Here is a 22,978-nt window from a genome sequence, read left to right as displayed (position 1 = left end):
TGACCCCCAAGGTCTCTGGGATTTGCAGTCCAGAATCACAACAGCAGGACACTTGAGGGTTGTTCATCACTTCCTCTTCCTTCTTCCAGGTGCTTCTGGGATTTGTAGTTCAGTCACAGCCAGAAGTAAGTTTAGTAGGGTGGGGCAGGGCAGCTCTGCACTCTGGGGAAGGTGAAGTTAACCCTCCTCCCTGGCCCCAGACCCCAGCTGGGGGTTGCCTGGGGATGGCAGTCCCTGCCTTTCCCTTCTTTGCTGGAGCAGACAGCCTAGCCCAGCCCAGGGCTGGAGAGTATGCTGGGTGGGGACTGACTTAACTTGAACCTGGAAGGGGTTTGGGACAGACATTGCATAAACCAGTGTGAGCTCAATCAGTTAAGTCCAGTACTACATTCAGCCAGGTTTATCTTAAACCAGTTTTAGCCATTTTGAAACTGATTTGTGTGCACTGAACTTCTGTTCTGTTACAGGTTTAAGCCAGTTTCTGATCACTTAAATTGCTTTATGTGTAACTTCTGTCTCTAGCCAAGAAGGTTCCTGACAATTCTAGGCTAAAACCTTGATTAAAGGTGCTGTGGGATGAAAGATTTGTCCTTGGCAATTTTTAATGTTAACTTTTGGTTGCATAAAACTCTGGAGACTATGTGGATGTCTAGGCCCATGTGTGTATGGTGATCATACTCATAATGTACTGATTTATTAGCTAGAAGTCAGTTAGAATTGTTTCATCTTCCAGAATAAGTTAATGTCCAGGGATTTAAGCTGTGGCACAGCTGTCAAACATTTTAACCTCTACTTAGAGAAACTTGAGTTTCATTTGCTAAAAGTTAACGGAGCCTTATGAAACAGAAGACACAGTGTTAACTAACTTCTTTGCCACGGAGGAAGCCAAGTGTGAACAATCATGTTGTATTCCAGTTTAGAAGTGGAGTAATTAAACATTTTCTGTGGTACTGGCCTAGCACAGGGGAACAAGAGTGAATAGTCTTGTTAATTAAAAGTGAAAACAGTAGCTATGTCTCAAGTATTTGTAAATGGGGACAAAACACAGTTCATTGCCCTCTTCAGAATGGCCCAAAGGGATGCTGTTAAAAGATGTGGAGTTCAGACTTCTGAATAGCAAGGTACCTTTCCAGGTGGAGAATATGTGGAGGGCTTTGGGAAATTCACCCCGGTTATTTACTGTTAAGTGCCTTGATAAATTGGAAGTTAAACTAGAAAAAAGGAAAAGAAAATCTTTAAGGTGAATATTTGCTACCAATGAAATGTCAAGTGTTTGGTTTTTTTTTAAGCTGCTCATTAAAGTGAAAGGTGAGCTGTAAAACTTTGTGCTGCTTCCTGGCAACGAGGGTGCGTGTTTCAGCAGCCGGAGCAGGATGTGTTGTGTGGGTGTTACAGGGGCGGGCAAAATGTGGCCCGTGGGCCGGATGTAGGCCACCAGGCATTTCTATCCGGCCCGCGGGGCCCCTAAAAAATTTAGAAAATTAATATTTAGCTGTCCCCGGCTGCCTGTCATGCGGCCCCCGATGGCTTGCCAAAACTCAGTAAGCGGCCCTCCACCCAAAATAATTGCCTGCCCCAGTCTAGTACCTAGGAGTGTCCAAACAAGGGTGGGAATGACGCATTTCTTTTTATAGAACTGCCTTTTGCCAGCCCTGTTGGAGGGGAGTTGGGAATAAAGGTTACTTCCTTGAAAAGTATCTATGGTGCCATACATAAAATGGAATAGGAATAAATTTAGTTTAAGTAAGCACATTAAAATAGTTTGTAAAACAATAACTTTTTAAAAATCCAGTGATACTTTTGACACAAGCACCTTCTGTATCCCAGCTCCCCTGCTACTTACTATTGCTTCTTTTCTCCAGCTTGGCTTCCCTTTCTCCTGAGAGGCTAGGTTTGGTAAGAGTGAAAGGGAGCTCCAAACATGAAAAGCCTTTATAACTGTCATTTTTTTCTGCTGCTGAAGGAAGTCGCTTTGTCATGCTGTATACACTCTAATTACAACCCCATTCTCTGGAAGTTTTTATTAGAACCTGGCAAAGTGAAATTACGGCTGAGCTGTCAGATCAATGTTTTCATCAGCCATGTCTCTTGACAGGCAGACTCCTCTGAATGCATGGTACTTCTCTGACATGTCCACTGTGGGCATATCCACTTCAAATAGCATCTTTGCGCTTTTTCTTTCTTTCTGAGCCATTCTTCCGTAGGAAAGGCAGCCTCGGATTTTGATTACTGAATCCCGTTGGCTTTTTCCCATTAATTCTACATGCCTCTGATCACAGAGCTCGGGGTGGAAGCATTCTTTTGCTCATGCTCCACTTGATTTTGTGAGGAACAAGAGTAGACCATCAGCAATGCAAGCCTGAGTCTACAGAGATTATGAAGCAGTGGAAGTCGTATCAGTATGCTTTGGATACTATGCAAAAGGCTTGGTAGCTTCAAGAGATTGCAAATTTAGCTTCTGTGGCACCTGAGATCAGTAATGTTCCCTCCAGCAGGTGAGCTTGTCGCTCTCAACGAAACCAACTTCCGCGCTTGTAATCAGACTTTCAAACTTGGAATCAGACCCTCAAAAGGCTTTGTAAATGCCCCCCCCACCCCCCTTTGTATGCCTTGCTGACAAGCAAACATTTGAGGGCTAGGTCTGGGAACAGACTTGTTCTAATTCTAATTTCCAAAGCATTGTTGAGGCCTGGTTAAAACATTAAACCAAACTAAAGGCTGGTTTTAATTACATTCCAGAGCTTACGCAACTGGAAACCTGAATTTCCCAAGCTGCAGGGCTGTAATCACTCGTGACAGTTTGTTTCAAAGTGCCATGAATCAGAAATTGGTCTACTTCACAGGCAGAGGAAATCCTTGGCTGGGAGGGAAATAGCAGTGAAACTCCAGGCAGACCAGAATAGCTGTGCTAACACAGAGGTACAGGGATGAATCCCTGTACATATTCCCTAGTACAAAAACTACTCTAATGATGTATTTATGGATATCCTTGGGCATTTTAAATATGCTCACTCTCTTGTTCCACTTTTCTTGCTTTAAAACAGCAGCTTCCTTCTGTGCGTGTCTGGGAGCATTGCTCTTTGGCCTTGGTGGCCCACTTCTTTATGGAACAGAAAACCCCTAAATTATTGCAATGCCACTGCGTGGTGCTGCAGCACCAGCTGGGTTCAGTACTATTTTATATGATGTAGTATCGCTGTCAGAATATTGCAGTGCAATGCTGAGATCTTGGGCTGTGGTTTTGTGGCTGTCTGCAGCTGGATCTGACAGTTTTCTTTCTTTTCTAGGAGGGACCTTTTGCAACATTTATCCCTTTGCTTAACGTTGTATTTTCACTCCACTGGAGTGCATGCTGTCGAATATAGAGAAGTATATATTGAGTGGGTGAGCATGTCTCCATTTTCCCTAAGCTTGGATATTGGAATGAATGTGTGACCTGAGAAGCAGCAAAGTGTGTTTCAGCCTGGCAGAGATGGGCGTGTCCTGAAGGAGTATTCTCAGGGGTTAGGTATTGAAAACTATAACGACTGATGTAATTGCACGTTAGAGAAATTTGCCTAATTACATATTTACTTGAGGGATTAGTCTCTTCTGTAAACATTCAGTATTGACACTGTAAGAGCTGCTTCCTGATCTGGTGCAGGAAATAGCTAACATTGTCAGCTTGCTAAGACAAGAAGTTGGTGTTACAGGAGCACCTGTAGTCCAGGAATGATACCAGCCACCCCATACTTCATATCATAGTTGCTCTCAAGCTCATAAACTCTCCCACAGAAGATGATCCTTTTTGAAATTCATCCATTACATCTTGCCTCCAGCCCAAGTTTGACAGGGAAGTCGAGTAAAAATTAGGACGACTTTGAATGGTAAAACACCATAACTTCATGCTTTTTTTAAAAATTATGTTTAAATCATAGACTGGATCTGCCATTTTTTGCTTTTAAAGTGTGTCAGCAAGCACTTGCTGTCTAATTATGTAAATAACTTCCACAGTACCTCCTCTTTACCCAATTATTTAATAAATTCACTTGCCCCAATCTCTTTTTCCCGGAGGCAAGCTTCAACTCTGGGGCCTCCTCTGAAATCAGGGAATCAGCTTATTAGATGAAAATTGGCAAGTAAAATGCTAGCTGGTACTAAATGCAAATGCGGATGAACATCCAAAAATACATTTATCTCATGCTCCTGAAAAGCTGCATAGTCCTACAAAGGAGCTGTCAAACTCTGTACTGGCTTTGTTGTCATAATCTCTTAAAACTAGCAAAACAATTTGAGTCGGACGTCCATATTCCCACCCTCCTGCGTTCCTCCTTCCTTCCCTTGCGGAGAGGGCAATCTGATGTAGTGCTTTTGGAGGGGAAATTAAATATGAGCATTTGTTATATCCCACACTAATTGTGGAAGGGAATGATTTTATGGCTTACCAGAAGCAGGTTTATTAGAAGGAGCCAGTGAAACGTTTTATCTGCATTCTTGTATTTAAGTTGTGGTAGAAAAACGATCTGCGCGGTGTTTGCCTGGAAAGGAGGGTTATGTTCTTCCCTTGTGGTTACCTTGCTGCCTCTTATCTGTGACTACTGCCTGCGCCGAATTTCCCCAGCTCTTTGCATGTGTGTCAGTAATCCCAGATATGGAGAGTCTAGAACGTCTTAGTAATTTTGAAGAACATTTTTGTATATTGACGGCATTTAGGAGGATATTAACGGCGAGTGAACCCCCTGTAGTGTCACATGCAGGAGGAAAAATTGTGCAGAGGCTGAATTTTTTACTTGTTTATTTCCAAATAATCTGGGAATTGATTCTTTAAGTGGAAATGGTTTTTTTGTAAGGATAGTGGTGATACTGTGACCGTTAGCTGGATTCCTTTGCATCACACCCTTCCTTCAATCCTTAATTACTAGCAATCTGAGTTCTGAGATAAGGGGGATAGACTTGAAAATATTTAGGTGAAATTCAAGCCTTGTTTTTGAATGATGGTAATTTTTATGTTTATAGGTGGATTTCCCCCTTCCCCTGACCCCTTCCTTCAAAACCAATCATCCAAAACAGCATTTGCAGTCGTCTTTTTGGGGAAACTGATTGTACGTAAAAGTACATATCTGTTCTGGGTACCAAGAATATATTTTATTAGAAAGTTGATTTAAAGAATAAGGTGGTTTTAAATGTAATATGAGGTCCAGGTTTCTGTCTTCCCTTTGAGTTGTGGATGCCTGATGAGGTACCAAGGCATTTCTCCTTTGCGTACCTGCTCCAATGCATATGGTTGCAAGGGCAGCCCTAAATTCTTTTGCTTCTTCATTTAGTTTGCAAAACTAAATCAAACGATCATGTATTTGAACATCTAAGATGACAGGGAAACCTGATATTTGTGGGTTTATTGAACTAATACATGTTTTAAAATCTGGGTTTTAGAGCTAAGGAAAATTTTAGGGGAAAGGTCTCTCAGAAGTCTTTTAAAATGTGATTTCATAGGAATGGTAGGAAAGTAGGGCTGGAAGGGGCCTTATCAGTCCAGCCCCCTGCCCAAGACAGGATCATCCCTGGCTAACCCATCCCAGCCAAGTCTATCTACCTACTTTTGAAAGTTTCCAAGGATGGAGATGTCACAACTTCTCTAGGCAGCCTGTTCCAGTGTTTGACTACCTTCATAATCAGAAAGGTTCCTCCTAGCCTCCAGCCTAAATGTCCTTTGCTGCAGTGTGAAGCCATTGCTCCTAGTCCTTTCCCCGGAGTTTGTTAAAAGAACTCATTTTCTCTCCCTCTTCCCTTCAGCTCGCTTTTAAGGTTATGTCATAAATCTGAGTGCAAGAGGAGGCTGTAATATGACTTCGGGAGGGAAAGCCAAAACTTAATTCAGGTGGTTTCGTTAATTGTAAAAGCTTTGCATTGAGGATGGTACCGTGCTGCTATGTGTTTGTTGTTTTTTGTGCAGGGGGTTTCACAGCCTTTAAAATATGGTAAAAGAGGTTTCTTGGCATTCAGAATAAACTTCTGGCAGTTTTGGGCAGGGTGGAGGTGGGGACAAGAGAAAAGGCAACCCCTAAAGTACTAATAGATGTCTGTTAGTCTTTACCATATTCATTTGTAAGGACTACCCTAGAGTTGACTTTGGCAAAGCTAGTTTAAAAAAGGGGAATTTGGAAAAATCTGATCTGAAAACTAATTGGTTGTTTTTTTTTCTTTTTCTTCATAGTGTTTGCTCTTTTAGCATATAGTTAAGAAAAGCACAATGGAGTTTTATGAGTCTACCTATTTTATCATCCTCATTCCTGCAGTGGTTATTACTGTCATCTTCCTCTTCTTCTGGCTTTTCATGAAAGAGACATTGTACGACGAAGTCCTTGCAAAACAGAAACGGGACCAAAAATTTGCACCTGCTAAGACTGATAAAAAGAAAACAGAGAAGAAAAAGAACAAGAAGAAGGAAGCTCAGAACGGGAACCTCCATGAGTCTGATTCTGAGAGTACATCTCGGGACTTTAAGCTCTCAGATGCTCTGACTACTGATGAAGAACACCTCATTCCTCTTCCCTTGGCCTTGACTGAAACTTCAAGTGGCGTTCGAGAGCGGAAGAAGAAGGAGAAGAAACATAAGGCGGTGCAAGATGAGCATGTGCCTAAGGAGTTGGATGGATCCAAGCCTTCAGGCAAGAAAGTAGAACCAGTCCCTGTTACAAAACAGCCCACTCCACCATCTGAATCAGCAGGATCCAAGAAGAAACCTGGGCAGAAGAAGCAGAAAAATGGAATGGGTATCTCATGTTGCATATACTTCTGCACAGAATGCCAAAACTATCTCCTGCTTATTGCAAGGCCTGGAGTGTTTAGCTATTTCACACAACTGTTCTGCTAGATCTGTATTGGGCAAACCTGCACTGGTGACTTTTAAAGGCATTTTGCTTTTTCTTGGTGTCATCTGGCTTCACTGTCCCTCTCATCTCATTTTTCATTTATCCATTGTGGGGTGGGCAGGCAGGGGCGCAGCTTGGGACACATTTTAGTTAATTAAACAGGACACAGTAGAGTTAGAAAAGAGCTTCTCTCTTACTCTCTGATTTGATAACTTGCAAGATTGTTTCGCTTACGAGAAAAATTGCATCAAGCTATCCAAAATTGAGTCTGTAGGGGCTTAAAGGCTGCACTGTTCAGATGGGGCACGCAGACAGCTCTATATCATCTGACAGTTCATTTGGTTTAAATACTGGGATCCATAAAGAGATTGGTTGTTAGGCCACTTGCCATGTGGAAAACATTTGCATATGCCTATCTTGGACTTCTCATTGTCAAAGGCAATCTGTACCAGTTTCTTTTCTAGTTTCAGCCATTGTAACTAACTGGAGTGGGTAATGGAGCATGGCTCCATCCTAGAAAAAATTAGGAATGCCAGTTAGTGTGGTAGGCTGCTTTGTCTGTTATCTAGTTGGTCAAAGCCCACATATTAAAAACAATCATCTGAATATGAATAAGTTCTTTAAAACTTTTAACTTCTTTAAAAGACCCCAAAACTAAGTATTTGCATGTCCTGGTCACAGTCTTCCTCCGTATATACAGATATAACCTCCTAACTGCAGAGAGGGTAAAAAAAGGCAACCTTACTGCCTGATGTGGCAGAATAAAAAAATGTGCTGCATTTGGGCGTGTGAGAGTTAAATCTTCTAAGAAATTCTGGGCATGGTTTAAAAACATGGTGTACAAGCACTGTTTCAAGGGAAACTGCAACTAGATTGAATTTTTTTTTCCTTTTGTCTTTGGATTACAGAAACTAATGCTGTAAGAGTGTGGTGTCTAGTCCAGTTCTGATAATAAGATCCTATGGTAATGTGCTTTCCAAAAAAGAAAAACCAAGTACCCCCCCAAGCTGTCTCTGTGAAAAGCAAATTTAAAAGAAATGCTTCCAAAATAGGGGGCATTTTATTTGCTGCTTCTCCCAATCCTGGTATTTTTAATTTATGGAGGACACAAATTATTGCTCAAAATAAGGAATTCTTTGGGTTAGAGTTTTGGTTTTGTTTTTTTTTTTTCTTCTTGTCACAGCAAATCTTGATTGGATTAATTAAATCTAGTGAGTGACGGTTGCCTTTTTCCCACCTAGTCTTTTTGGCTTCAGTGCTTTTCTGCTGCATATATAATTCCCTGAAAATGTTCAGGTTTACTGGCATTGTTTCTGCTGTTTGCTACAGTTCTTTATAGTCTTTAGCTGTATGTGTGTGTGTGTATGTATGCATGCGTGTGTACAGCACAAAAAAGAAACCCTGTCTATTCTGTGTAAAACACAATCAAGACTATCCTTTGCTTGGGAATGACTTTACTGGCTATTGCAATTTCACTGTTTTTATACTGTACATATTAGTACATATAGAAGAGTATATTGTCTAATTTCTCTTTTAGATGACCAGGATGCAAAGAACGATTTATTTGTATCTCTTGCCAAAAAACAAGACCCGGCAGTGTTTCATCAGGAGATCAAACAAGAAAGTGCATCTGGAAAAAAAAAAGTTTCCGCAAAGAAACAAAAGGTTGATAATGGTGAGCAAATGCTATAGTTTATTTCTTACAAACACCTCTAATAGAATTTTATATGTGTAGGATCAACTTGATTATTACATGCAGGTTTTCTTCCCTGAAGAAAGTAGGATTTTTGGGAGCGTTTGCTTTTCTAATCCAGAAGTGGGATTTTCATATGATAAAGAACACTTAATTTAATTTTAAAAATCTCTTGACATGGGAGATCTAGCTTTAGACAGAAATTGCTACACAGATTTCAGTTACCTTTGACTGGCTAATCAGATATTCTGAGAATAAAAGGGCAAATGAACATAGAGCAAAATTGAAGAGTAACGCTTAACATTTTTACAAGGAACTAAGGTTGGTTTTACACAGGATGTAAACCGGTGGTACTCATTCCTGCAAGATGACATTGAAACTCGAGGTTTAGTGGGATTCAATTAAGAACTTTCCGTGGATGAGAACATCCACAGGTACGTTGAGGATAATACTTGAGGGATAATAAACCTTCTGCATTAATGTGTAAGCCGACAACCAGCTTGTCCAGGGTCTGCTCACTTAGTTTCAATTACTGGAACATCCTTTATCCTGGGTTGTTTTGTTCCACTTTTATCCATTCACAAAGCTGTTGCAAACACTTCTTGGGCTTTTCATTTTGGTGGTGTAATCTCTGTATCCCTTCACCTGTTCCTCCTGCCTCATTAAACAGAAGCTACTTGTCTTTCAAGCCATTTGAAGTCTTTTCTTCCTTACCTGTCATCTTCATCTCTATTAAGATATCAACTCCTGCTTTGAGCACCCTGCGATGCTAGCATGTGTCACCCACTTGTTAACTCTTTCGAATTAACCCCTTCATACTTTTCTCAAGCTGTCCCTTGCATTTGGGAATTTTCCCCATAAACCTTTTTAAAGCTGATTCATTCCTCTCCTTAAAATCTCTCCTTTGCTGTGATAACATATTGCTAGGCTGCAGCACCCTGAGACTCCTCCTTATTGTTTTCTTTTGAAGACTTGTTTGTTCATCTTGTTTCATCCTTGAATTGTGAGCTTTTGGGGGGCTTTGTCCACTTCCTTGGCTCGGTGTTCAGGAGAAACCCCGCATAGGGGAGGTCCTCGTCCACGAATAGGGCTCCTTGATGTTCCAGTACAATAAATTTTAAACAGACCCAGTCTCCGCCTACTTGTGGAGTTCCTTTAATGCAGGGGTGGGCAAAATGGTGGATCCAGCCCATGGCCAAACTCCCTTTCCCAGCAGCCCCTGCCCATGTGAGTGGCAGGGGGCAGCAATGAATAACACTGCCGCCTGCGTGGTCCTCAGAGTTGGCAGGCAATGAGGACCTTGCCCTCGCGAAGGCATGGGTCCTGCAAGTTTTCCTCTGTTTCCAGCATAGGTGGGGCTGGAGTGGGTGGAGAAGTGAGGCATGGCCTCCAAGGCAGGCACCAGCATGGCTGAGGGGGTGGCAGGCAGGGGCCTGTGGGTTGAAAGTGAGAGGTACCAGCAGGGCTGGGAAGAGCCACGGGGCTGTAGATCGGGAGTGAGGGGCATGGGTAGGACTAGGGCCAGGGGGCTGTTGGTTGGGAATGAGGGACAATGGCCTGGGCAGGGGCAGGACACTGGCATATCAGGGCTGCTTGGTGCCTCAAAGCAGCAGGGGGACAGGCACAGCTGAACCCCACGGTCTGGTGCGTGAAGGTGACGGGGAGCTCTGATTCTCCTCAATAAAAAACCAAAATTAAATGCCAAAATATATAGGTATTTAGAATTCATTTTATTGTAGTGATTGAGGCACTGGCTTCCAAATTGCTTTAAAATTGTAAACATATCAATAAAACATTGTGTTTAACTGATACCTATTTATGCAGTGGTGTTTCATTTTAATCACGAAAAAACATGATTAAATTGAAATCATGATTTGGGGTTTTACATCAGAGAATTTGCTGTTTTTAAATGGAGAAAACCAGGATCCCTGATCCTGCTGCATTTTACACCTCCTCCAAATATAGGAAATTCTTAATTTTAAACTTCAGTAACACTGAGTGCTCCATGTTGGAAATGGCTGCAGCAGCCACAAGCCTCACAAAGGTTACATGCGACTCTTACTGAAGTGAAATGAAAGTCAGAATTTATCTGTTCAGGAGCTAAAATGCAATCTTGGCAAATGTAAGTTTAATTAAGCTATTACTTCAGTATGCATTAAAGACACTTTTTAATGAGTTACGTGAAAAAGCTTTGAGTTAACCAGTGCTGCATAATATCAGTAATTCTAGCAGTTCAGGTTTATCAAGTGGACCAAATCTGTGTCTTTGCAGCCAGCTCTCTAGTATGTTTAAGGTTGTAAGGAACAAACTACTGTTAAAAAAGCTTTGACCTGTACTGTGGAACTCTAGTTACAGCTTTGGTGGATGAACCTCTTATTCAAGCAACTACTTATATTCCTTTGATGGATAACTCTGAGCTGAACCCTTTGGTGGAGAAAAGAGAAGTGGCTGATTTGGCGAAACAGGATATCAATGAGGGGCTCCAAAAAAGCAGTACTAAGAAACTGAAAAATGAAACAGATAAAGGTAAGCTAACAAAAGCATGGCCTGATCAGCTTTCATTAGGTGGAAATCTGAGCAAAAGGGACTAAAAGATAACCCACCTTAGTGACGTTCTCCGAACACAGTGGGATTCTTCTTTTGAAAATCAGACACTGAGCCTCATAATCCTGGGGGGGGGAACCCCAAATCCTTTTTTTTTCCCCCACTTAAGGAGTGGGCCATGGTTTGGGATATCTTTGTGACGGCAGGGAGCTGCTTTTACACTTGTCTCTCTTCTCATCCTTTTAAACAGTAAGAGGCAATTCCTTTATTGACTCAACTGCATGCTGAGGTCCTTTGTCCCCCACAAAGAAAGCTTAAGGGAGAACCTGCTCCCTTTCCTACTCCTGCTGTCCTTAACAGTCCAGTCATAAGGCCAACATGCCCTGGATATCTGCGTGGTTACTCTCTCCTGCAGTGGCCCTTGATCTGTGGCTTGTGGGGAGGATGCTTGGGAAACCCTCAGGGATTGCTCATGGCCACAGGACATTTATAACATTCACAACTGAGAGTGATGGAGAGTATGAAAGTAGGATGTTGCTGGCGATGTGCTACTTGCTCGTTATAATTGCTCTGTATTGTTGGGATCTGGAACGTCTGTGGTAACTTTTAAAGCTGTGATTGTAGGAGTGCCTTAACTGGCTTTAGGGGTTTAGGTTGTAGCCGTGTTGGTCTAAGGATATAGGCAGACAAGGTTCCTTGGGTGAATTTGATATCTTTTATTAGACCAACCCAAATGGTTGGAGAATAGTTATTAAGCAAGCTTTCGGGTTCAAAAACCCTTCGTCAGGCTCAGGAAGCTGCAGCAGCTGGTGTGTGCTAGCTGCTGCAGCTTCCTGAGCCTGACGAAGGGTTTTTGAACCCGAAAGCTTGCTTAATAACTATTCTTCAACCATTTGGGTTGGTCTAATAAAAGATATCAAATTCACCCAAGGAACCTTGTCTGCCTTAACTGGCTTTAATTTGCTAGCTGAGGAACAAGGAGCAGTGAGCCTGTGGTGACCAGGCCTACAAGGCTGCCCTGGAGCCCTGGGTACATTCTGTGCTGCCATGGCCTCATTGCTCCTATGGCTAGGCTCATGTGGATTAATTACTCTTCCAGTTACTACACAGACACATCATAAATGGCTTAATTTTGGAGACAGGCAGTCTGGGCAGGGGCCAGCAAAGCCCATGTTCTGATAGTTGCAGTTGAAAAAGGTCACAAAACAAAGAGATCTCAGCAGCTTGGGCCCAGAGAGGGATTCCTGAATGCTGCTCTCCACCTGGTATATAAACCATCTGGTGATTTGCTCAGAGGATACGGGGGTCCAAAGAGGTGGCCAGACCAGCTGTGCCCTAAAAAGTGACCTTCTAATGTGTGGGTGCCTGCAAAAAGAAGGATGTCTAGGAGTCCTAGGCTGAGTTGATGACTCCTTACCCCAGTTTCCTGATCAGATAATCATAGAAAATGGGGGTTGGAAGTGACTTTGGGAGGTCATATCTAGTCCAACCCCCTGCTCAAAGCAGGACCATCCCCAACTAGATTATCCCAGCCAAGGCTTTGTCTAGTTGGGTCTCAAAAACCTCCAAGGATGAAGACCCCACTGTCTCTCTAGGTAACGTATTCCAATGCTTCACCATCCTCCTCATTAGAGAGTTTTTCCTAATATCCAACCTAAACTTCCCTTGCTGCAACTTGAGACCATTGTTCCTTGTTCTGTCATTTCTCACCAGTGAGAACAGTCCAACTCCAGCCTCTTTTGAATCCCTCTCCAGGCTGAAGGATGCTATTAAATCCCCTCTTAGTCTTCTCTTCTCCAAACTAAATAAGCCTAGTTCCCTCAGCCTTTAATCATAAGTCATGTGCCCCAGCTCCTGAACCATTTTTGTTGCCCTCCACTGGACTCTCTACAACTTGTCTGCATTTTTTCTGTAGTGGGAGGCCCAAAACTGGACATAGGACTCCAGATGTGGCCTCACCAGTGCAGACTGGAGGGGAATAATAACTTCCCTCGATATTCGGGCTATGCACCTATTAATGTAGCCTGGTATGCTGTTAGCCTTCTTGGCAACAGGCACTGTTGACTTATATTCATCTTACTGTCTACTGTAACCCCCAGGTCCTGTTCTGCAGAGCTGCTGCTTAGCCAGTTGGTCCCCAGCCTGGTACTGGTGCATGGGATTCTTCTGTCCCAAGTGCAGGACTTTGCACTTGTCCCTGTTGAACCTCATGACATTTCTTTTTGGCCCAATCCTCCGGTTTGTCTAGGTCACAGTCATCAACCAAGTCATTAGACAATATGCTGTATGGCACATCAGTTTCTCTACTTGGTAAATCTTTCAGTATAAAACTGAAGGAGTCCCTGAATTATAGCATTGCTCAGCTTTCTTCTTTTAATTTGTGCTTCAGTTTCAGAAGGCTGTGTGATACCTGAGGCTGAAAGCCTTTGTCACATCTATTCCTTGTTCATTCGTCTGTAATCCTTTCCAAGCAGAAGTAATTAAGATGTGGTTAATTCTCCTGTATCATCTGCACTTGTCCACCTAATTGTGAAACATTTTACTCTTTTAGTTGTAAGCTGCTGGGTGCAGGGACAAAGTTTTCCTGTATTTGTGATGCAGCAAGCACACGTTACTTTGAGCCAAGTTCTTCTCTTCCTGTAAAATCAAAACCTACTTGACTCCTGCCAGTCAGATTTGAGTTTTGCTCCATATTAACCCTGACCACAAGCCTTCCTCTCAAGCAGTAGCTAGATTGAGACCATTACTAATGGAGTTATCTGATGAATAGACCAGATTAGTCGGCTACAATCGCTGGATATCTTTCTCTGGCCTGTTCTACCAAGGTTATTCTTTGGTTTGTTCCCTTGCTAGGTAATTTCTCTCAAGCGCTGGTAAAAATTAATTCGGTTTCCCAACTATGCTTCATTTGGGCTACTAGTTTAGGAATGGTTTGGGAATTTGGGGGTTAGTTTGCAACCCTTTATCCATGTCAGATTTTAAATGCTTTGTGTTGGCAATATGTCTGTATCTCTTACCGTTCTTCATGCTGCTTTCCTTGAGTTAATTAGCACCAGCTGGTTTTGAGTATTGTCTCTAAGAGTTTTTTCTGCAGACTCTAGTATGAGACATGCTAGAAATTTGTGATGTTTTTTTAAAATAAAAAATGAAGTTCACACTGTCAGCATATTGTATGTTTTCTGGGCATTCATATAACAAATAGTCTAACAGGATTGTACTTTACTGTTCTCTACCCATATCTAATCTGTTTCTAAACCTCCTCAGTTCAGTTCTTGTCAATTCACACTTTGAAACTGTTTCAGCGTTGTTCTAAGTTTCCTCTGCCATGTGCAGAATCATGTGACTTGTTTGGGATCCTTAATTACTTGCATATAATTTATGCAACTATTGATTTCCCTTTACACTGGAAGAACAAATTAGCACCTCTCTCTTATAACATCCTCCTATAGTTATGTGCCGGCTTTTCCAGCCCCGTGGCTGACCTTGGTTTGTTGCTGGTGACTTTTATTTGCACGTCATAAAATATATGTAGTTATAGAGACGATCGGGACTCGTAGTAGAGATTATATCTATTATTAGACTGACAAGATTTTTGCAAAAATTTTTTTTGCAAAAATCTTGTTGGTCTAAAAAGATACCATCTCTACTAAGAGTCCTGATTGCCTGTTCCTCTAGACCAGTAGGGCTACAACCTGGATACCTGACACATGTCGTTATAGATATCTTTGAATAGAAGTATGTTCCTAGGAGCCAGCTGACCAGACTATTGCCAAATTTAGATTTTAAATAGGTTTCATGGAATACTTCTGACTGTGCTGTTTGCTGTTTCAAACACATTAGATGCAACACACCCGACACTCCTCCTAATGTTACTTTGCGGCTGTGTAAACCACTGTGCACTGCTGCTGCATAAATGGCATTCCCATTTAATTATAGAAAATGCTGAAGTCAAATTCAAAGACTTTGTCTTGGCTATGAAGAGCATGATCTTTACTGAAGAGGAGGCCCTCTCTGTGGTGGAGCTGCTGAAGGAGAAGTCCCCTGTGGTACAGGATGTCTTGCAGAAGGTGAGTCGTCTTTATTGTTACTAAGGGGAGGTCAGCAGGGAAGCTGACAAAGTAACCAGACCAAAGTTGTGACCGGTCTGAATATGGTTCTGTCTGGAAACTTGTGTTCCACCTCCAGAAGGTATCTTTTTTTTTTTTTCTCCCCAATCAATCATTGCTTCCTTTGTCTGTGCAAGACAACTGTTGGTTACCAGTACTGGCCTATGTACTGGTTAGATGGGCAGATCTTGGACTTTTGAGAGAAGGGTGTTGTGTAGAAATGAATTTTGACTGGCCTGAGAAAATGGTTTGTTAAATTGTAGGAGGCGAGATAAAGTGGAGCCACTGCTGCAATGGGGTACATTTCTGTCTCTGATTATTTTTCTTTAGTGTTTTTTGGAGGGGATAAGGGGGAGGAGAAGAAAGGAATTTGTGATGCTATGGGAGGAGATTACACATGATAGCTGGATTTGAGCTGGGGTGGAAAATGACTTTTTACAAGACTTGGAGATGGGATTCTCTCTCTCTCGTGTCTTTTAGGGAGAGACAGAATGCTGTGCTCCTTTCTGGTCTGTAGATGTTGTGTTTTGAAATGGGGCCAAACTCATCTGCCTTAGCAGCTGCACCCCCTTGGTTCTAGTCTAGTGCAGCATTGCTGTAAGGCTTGAGGATCACTGATTTGTCCTGGGTCAGAAATGTAATGTAAAAATCAGTGCACATGGTACTGTCTAATCCCTCAATTACTGGGGACAATTTTTCATTAGTCAGCAGTGTATTCCTGGCTTGTTTTGAGGCACTGAAGCCTGTTGTTATACCCTTGGGGCCTGGCTTTTTGGCAGGCATGCCACAAATTAGCCCCATGTCCCCCCCCAGATGCCACCCCCATACCCCTGTCCCTGCCCATTTTAGTTGCTCTGCTGTCTCTTCCCTGTCCTGTGCTCCCTGCTTGATCTGCTGCTCTGCTTTCTGCTTCCGGCCGCTGCATTGTTTGTCCCTTTCCTGGTCTGCCACGTGCTGCACACACAGGGTTGTCTGTCATTTGTGGCACGTGTGCCTTAAGTTGGCCATCCACGCCCTAGCTCATACAGCTGTTTTAGCTGCTGTAGAAAAGCAGGGTAATATCTTGAATCATGCTGAAGCAGTATTGTTCTTTTGCTGCCTTGTCGTGCTGGTGGTTCCACAGGCTAACGCTACATTGGCTCAGAAGTTTCCTTTTGTCGATTTCCCTTCTGACTTCTTTGAGTGTCAACTTCATTTTTTTCATTATGGCTTAAAAGACCAACTTGGTGCCATTCCTACTCTTACACTCGACATAATTTCCCATTATTCCCCCAAGTAGTTCTGATATCACCTTAAAAAAAAAAAATCACCCTCCCCTCTCAGTTCTCTTTCATTTGCTTAATTGCCTGTTAAAAAAAGGAAACAAAAACCCCGGTGCTTTACTTTAAACTTGGTGCACTCGTGTGCCAAGCCCAGTGTATGTCCAGAAGAGGCATTGTGTTAGTTGGACCTGGCTCACCCAACATCTGGATAGATCGGGTGCTTTAGTGGGACTTTTGCTGTTTTATGCAGTAGCTGATTGAATCAGTTTTAGATAAAAGCACCTAAAAGCACTGCTGAAGCACCTGATTTATACAGATGCTGTGGAGCAGGGTCAAAGTAATGCGGTGCTGCTTTTGTTACAGTGTTTTTTTTTTGGGGGGGGGGTGGGGTTGGTTTGTTTTTGGTTTGTTTTTTTTAATGTCTCCAGGCAGCCTGAGATTGACTAACTCTGATTTTTTTCCCCTCACCTCTGCCATGTTTTGTGGGGGTGGGTTGACCAGAACAGAATGGCTTGTAGATAGTATGAGCACAAAATGAATTGTACACTGGTAAGATTTTACTAGTATTGTCTCTTTAATTTGGCATAATACCTAGTTTGCTTAGTATATGTTTAATTTGAAGGAGCCATTCCAAATTTTAGTATTAAGACTTGGCTTTGTATAGAGTCCAACAAATGTTAAATTTGAGGGTGAAAATGTGAATAGTGTCAAATCAGTTGTGCTCTTGTGAGTGTAAGCATAACAGTGCAAGAATGTTATGTATTTATAGAAGAGTTTTTCCTTTTCACTTTACACTCTTCAGGTCTACCCTGTGTAGCTTAATAGCTGTGGTCCTCAGACTTGCAGGAAATATTACATCCATCGGTTGATTGAACAAGTGAGGAAAATACTTGCTTGTGTTACTGAACTAGTATAAATAATTAGCCAGCTTTGGGAAAGTATTAATTTATTTTCTACCTTCCTTTCTGCTCTAAATGCAAAATGGCAATGGTTGTTAACGGGAAGCTTTCAAATAAAACCTAAATCGCCAGTTATTGGACTAAATTTAGATCTTGCCAGGTACACATGCCTGCATGGTGCACTGCAGTGCTGTGCAGAGATACCCAAGCTAGCTTGGGTGCCAGAAGCAATATAGCTTGGTCTAATGGAATTTATTGTGAAGGTGTTTTGTAGCAGGCTGAGAACCACTTGAAGTTTATAGCCTTGCTAGTACAGGGCAACAAAATAACTGTACAGTAGTGGCTGTTGAATTTCTTACTGGTTTACTATAAGCCTTTTAAAACATCATAATCCAGTTTTTTTTTTAAATTTTGTGCAGAATCTGTCATTTTAATCTCTTTCCTGTAGGCTAGTAAAGGAGATTCAGCAGCAATGATGCATCAGCTGCAAGACAAGGACAAGATGCTAGCTGCTATGAAGGAAGAGACTGCTGTAGCCAGAGAACAGTGCAAGCAGCTAACCCAGGTACATGCATCAAAAGGCATAAGTGGAGAAATGAAAGAATATGAACAAAATAATTCTTGTGGCACTCTGGTGATGTCATCAGTTGCAATTTTAATGAGATCTGTATGAGATGCACAGAGGTACGCATGTGTTAAGGCACCGTCTTGCATTTAGCAATGTAGGCAGTGCACTGGCATTCTATTTTCTAATACGCTTTTGAGGTATAAATTCAGTATCTTGATTGATGGACCATAATTTTTAAATAAAGGGTTAAAAAATGTGATTCCAAAAAGCCCTCCCCTTAAACAACCTGTAAGAGGCTGAGTGTCAAGTATTATAAATTAGTGTTAGACACTCATGGGTCATAGTTTTTTCTTTTGGTCCATTTTTGTACATTTCCAGGATTATACATTTTGAGGTGCTGTGATCAGGGAATTTGAGGGCTTTTTTTTACTGGAGGTGAGAATGCAGAAAGCTTAGATACTTGCCTGCTCAGCTCCCTGAGATCACATTCACTGTTTCAGTCTAGAACAGTTCAGCTGTCTGGAACACAGTTTTCATGTAATGGAGACGGTTTCACTTTTTTTAAGTAATGACTTTGGAGGAAAGCAATGTGCAATCTTATCAGTTTTGCATATGGCAAGTAATAGAGGTGCACTGACAAATCGGTCTGATATCGGATCGGTACCGATATAAAGAAAATTGCCTATATCGGCCCAAGGGGGCCAATAATTCAGCCGATAAATGTCCGTGCTGCACACAGTTGCAGCCAACGTGGAGCAGAGCTGGCAGTGTGGAGCGCTGGCTCCAGCTGGTAAGTTGGAAGGGGAGGGGGGAGGGGAAGGGGTGTGCCAAATTTCACCGCAGCTCTGCTCCCAGCCCCGCGCTGCCCCAGCTGAACACCCTGCCTCCACCCAAGCACCAGGAAAAGCCGTGGCTGCACCAGCCGCTGGATAGTGGCGTGGGGCTAGGAGTGGAGCTGTGGCAAAGTTCGGAGTGGCTGCACCTTCCTCCCAGCACTGCTAGAGCCCGCTCCAAGCCCAGCCTCTGGCAAGATGACCCCCGTGCAGCGCTGGCTTCACCGTGCAGCTGCAGCCAACCCCATGCTGCGCAGATCTGGGAGCACACGCACCCCCCTTCCTGCCCTCCTGGTGTGCAAGAAGTGGCAGGAGCTCCCCCCGCCTCATGAGCCATGCCTCCGTCCTGTGCCCGGCCCACCCCAGCTAGGCAGCACCTACCCCTGCCCCCTCCCTCACTGTGGGGTGGTTGATTTGCCCCCCACGCCCTTTCCTTTCCCCTTCCCCTTCCACCACAACAGACTTACCACCTGGAGGTAGCTATATCAAATATTGGATTGATATTGGCCAATATGCCTCCTTAAATATTGGCTATTGGTATCGGCCCCCTAAATCTCTATCTGTGCATCCCTAGCAAGTAACAATGCAGGTGACTGGAACAAATGAAAGAAGAGTCTGCCAGGAGGGAGGATAAAGGCCTGAGATGACATGAATATGGACAAGGACTTTAATATGATGGATGGAATTTAGGCATGTGCAGGAGAAGTCAAGAAGCTCAGGAGTTGTGGTGGTGTTGGTGCTGGAGAAGAGGAAGCTAGCTGTTGAGGCATCCGGTGTAAGCTACTGCAGGGGCATTTATTTGTAAGGTTGCACAGAGGGTGGAGAGATCGGGAGTAGCTCCTGCACAGCTGAGGACTATAAATGTCTAGTAATAAACAAGGAAGGGGGCTACTGAGGATATTAGCTTGGCACAGTGCTGTAGCAATGAAGTTTGTCACCCGGGGCAAAGCCTGTAGTGGCAGCCCACCCTTACCCCACACAGATCCAGGGGGCACACGCCTCTCCCCCAGTGCTTACCTGGGAGTGCAAGCAGTGGTGAGAGCTGCCCTTCCTCCCTCCCCCAAAATGTGCCACTCACAGCTCCACCCCACACCCTGCCCCTTCACTTCGGCGCCTGGCCCGGTCTCCCCACTTGGGCGCCTCCTTTGTTACAGCACTGGCTGGGCAGAATGAAAGGAAAGAGCAAATGATTGAAAACATTAAAGGAGCAGTCAGAAAGGATGAAAAGGCTGCAGAAGAGCAAAGTTACTCAAATACAAGGGGGATTGAGAACCCAGCAGGGTAGAGTGATAGTGACTGGTGGAGGATAAGAAGACTTAAGGTGACTGTCACCCTGGTTTAGAAAAAGGAGCTTGCACCCATTGCTGCTGTTGACACAAGACCAATCCAGGTACTCATCTGATAATGCTTTAAGCTGCCTGCACTGCACTGTGACTCCCCATTTATAATATTTTGCTTTATAAATAACACAGTGGTTATAGATTAACTTGCTGCTTGAGATTTAAAGCTGTAATATGTGATGTAATGCTGAAGGTATGTACTGAAGCCCCCTGGCTTGTGGGGGGTTATTGGCATTTGGCTGAACTTCATTTTCACATCCTCTTTCAGCTCATCTGTAATATACAACATATTTGATCAGAAATGCATTATTGGTTTCTAGCAATCCTATAGCTGAGCTCTCCTGTTTCACTTCAGAGCAAAATTATATTCTGCTCTTAATTATACGTGTACCATTTAGTTAATTGCTGTGGGACTATGTGCATAGAATGGAGAGAAGAATTTGACCAAATGTAATAAAAGTATTGCTCTAGTTACTATGAAATAATAATAGTAATAATTAAAAAACTCTTGTTTTCATTGTAAAGCCCAATTTAATTAAAATTTGAAATTGTGTTGCTGCTAAATCCTTACAAAAATATTGAAAAGGCGTTGATTGCTTGACTACTTCTATAGTGAAGAATGCTGATTTGTTCTAGTTTGAATAATTAATAATGTATAGCCTGCTGATCTTTAGGAGGTTGCAGGAAGGGGAAAATTACTTATACTTTTTTTTTTTCCTTCCAAAGGAGCTTGTCACGGAGAAGGAGAGAAACAATTTGGTTACAGCTAAGATGAGAGAGCGTATCAACACACTAGAAAAGGAACATGGTACTTTTCAGAGTAAAATGCATGTTGGCTATCAAGAAGCCCAGCAGTTCAAGATAAAGGTGCATTTTCACCAAAATTGTTCGGATTTGAGTCCAAGTGCAAATTGGCTAGTGCTTTAGTAGAGGTTGTAGCACTGGTTGGGTGATACAGAAATGAAAGCTTCATATTCTAACCAGAATCTCTAGCAATTTTGGGGGGCAAATCTGATTAATGCTATATAGGGCTAAAGGCAGGCAGTGAAAGCCTCCTGCTTCTTGGGATATGCCAAGTCTTTCCTTAATGGCTGCAACAACACTCCAACCCTCCTATTTCTGTTTGTCATTTCCCTCTTCTCCAAATGAGCAATGGTAGGCAGCTTGTCTACGGTCTGCTTACTCACTTTGACTCTTTCTGTTGTCTACTGCTGAAAGTTTAAGGTGCAAAGTATAGCTCCATTTGCCAGATTCAGAAAAATGACCCTTATAACTGTAACAGCATTGTGAGCTGCTCACTGCTGAATGTCATACCAGATGCAAAGTGGTCTTTAAAACTGAATTTATTACAGAATAGGGAGGTTAGGAGATGCATGTATTTATATAGTAAAATAGCACTGACGAGCAAAGCACTTGACTGAGAATTGCGAAGGCCTAACTCTACCGTAGGATTGTTGTATCCAGACCTTCTGCTCTGTCCTCAATTTATATTATCACTGTGCAAGCTAAGAAAAGTTTTAGCTTCATCAAAATTGGAGGCAAAGTAAGTCACATTACAGTAGTATAAGCTTTTAAGGGAGAAGTATGGTTGCATTTATACCAGTTGATTTAAAAATTCAGTTCTAGCAATTATTCTGTTTACCTAACACTGCCTCCCCCTCCACCAGAGCTACAGACATTTTAAGCCTAACCAATATATATATATTTTAAGCTTATTCATTATTTCTCTTCAGAGAGCAGACCCTCTCAGGTTTGGGTGCAAAAAGAAAACTCTCCAGAGCTAGAGGCTGTTGCTATATTGGTATTAGTACTCAAGAGGTTCCTGAATCTGGGTGTGGTGGGGAAACTCTTTGGACACTGCGGTAGTAGAAATAGCTTCTGGTGATCTGCACCTAGAAACAGAAACCAGAAGAGTGAATATAAATGCAACCTTTCTCTATTCCTGATGTTCCAGATCTGTGCCCCCCGCTTGGTATCCTTTGGGAATTAGACTGCAGGAAAGGGAATGCCAGTTTGGCTGGCAGTGACTGTCAGCACTTCTGGTTACCTGCAGGGATTTTTTGGTGGTCTCTGTTCTCCATGGGACTGTTAGAGTTGTGCATCATAAAAAAATAACTTGGCATCCATGTCAGTGCTGTTCTCCCATAGTTTCTGATCCTTTCCATCTCAGCTGCTGGACAAACACTCGAACACTTTTTTGTAAACAGAATCCTCATTGATGAATTAGTTATCTGATGTAACTAGGTCCTGGAAACAGTGTCAGCTGTCTCTAAAAGACTGATACCAATGGAGGAGGAAAGAGAATATTTAAGTTGTGTGCGTTGCAGGCTTTTGGATCAGCTAGTAGCTTGCAGCAGCCAGACCTCCTGTCATCTGATCCATAGAGTCCTCATTCTTAAATGCTGAATCATGCCTCCTGAGTTTCATTTTAAATAATCAAGGCAACTGTGTCAGTTTGACTCTGTTCAGGCTGCAGTAAAATTTCACCATTGCCTAAATAAGAGATCTGGCTCATAAACTAGCTTCCTTTGCATCTCAAATCGATTAGAATCTTGGAAATGAAGACTCAGTTCAAGCCATTTTAACGTACTGGAGTCCATGCACCAGAGATTCACACTCTATCTTCCTCCTGGCTTTAAACCTCTCTGCCTGCTTTCTGTTTTGAAATAATTGGTCATGATGTTTGTACAAAACCCTACTGTAAAAGGGGTTTAAAACGCCTTTGCATTAGGCAGTCACACAACCAAGAACGCTCAGTTTTTCTATGAGAATGGTCCATGCATTCCAGTGGGTATGCTGGTATGCGAGACAAATGCTGTTCTTGGTTCAGCCTAGCGGATCTGAGTCAGTGGGGTCATGGGGCATGTGTTGCAAAATCTAGG

At 42.6% G+C, this 22,978-nt stretch overlaps 1 protein-coding gene across 12 annotated transcripts in view; it reads left to right on the top strand.

Moving 5' to 3' along the window:
• Positions 1-22,978, top strand: part of KTN1 (kinectin 1) — a 99,365-nt gene that overhangs the window by 26,587 nt on the left and 49,800 nt on the right. For 11 of the 12 annotated variants that reach the window (XR_003092852.1, XR_003092851.1, XM_025197923.1 and 8 more), the window contains exons 2-7: positions 6,194-6,752; positions 8,389-8,526; positions 10,894-11,070; positions 15,025-15,155; positions 17,804-17,920; positions 20,823-20,963. Coding sequence is in view for 10 of the 12 variants with exons in the window: in XM_025197923.1 (XP_025053708.1) it covers positions 6,230-6,752; positions 8,389-8,526; positions 10,894-11,070; positions 15,025-15,155; positions 17,804-17,920; positions 20,823-20,963 (1,227 nt within the window). In the remaining 2 variants the exon portion in view is untranslated. Of the gene's footprint in view, positions 1-6,193; positions 6,753-8,388; positions 8,527-10,893; positions 11,071-15,024; positions 15,156-17,803; positions 17,921-20,822; positions 20,964-22,978 lie in introns of those variants that run through there. The other variant, XM_025197919.1, reaches the window with a different exon arrangement.

Source organism: Alligator sinensis, unplaced genomic scaffold (genome assembly GCF_000455745.1).
Source record: "Alligator sinensis unplaced genomic scaffold, ASM45574v1 scaffold13_1, whole genome shotgun sequence".
Taxonomy (NCBI): Eukaryota; Metazoa; Chordata; order Crocodylia; family Alligatoridae; genus Alligator; species Alligator sinensis.
This window is presented reverse-complemented; position numbering and strand designations above follow the sequence as displayed.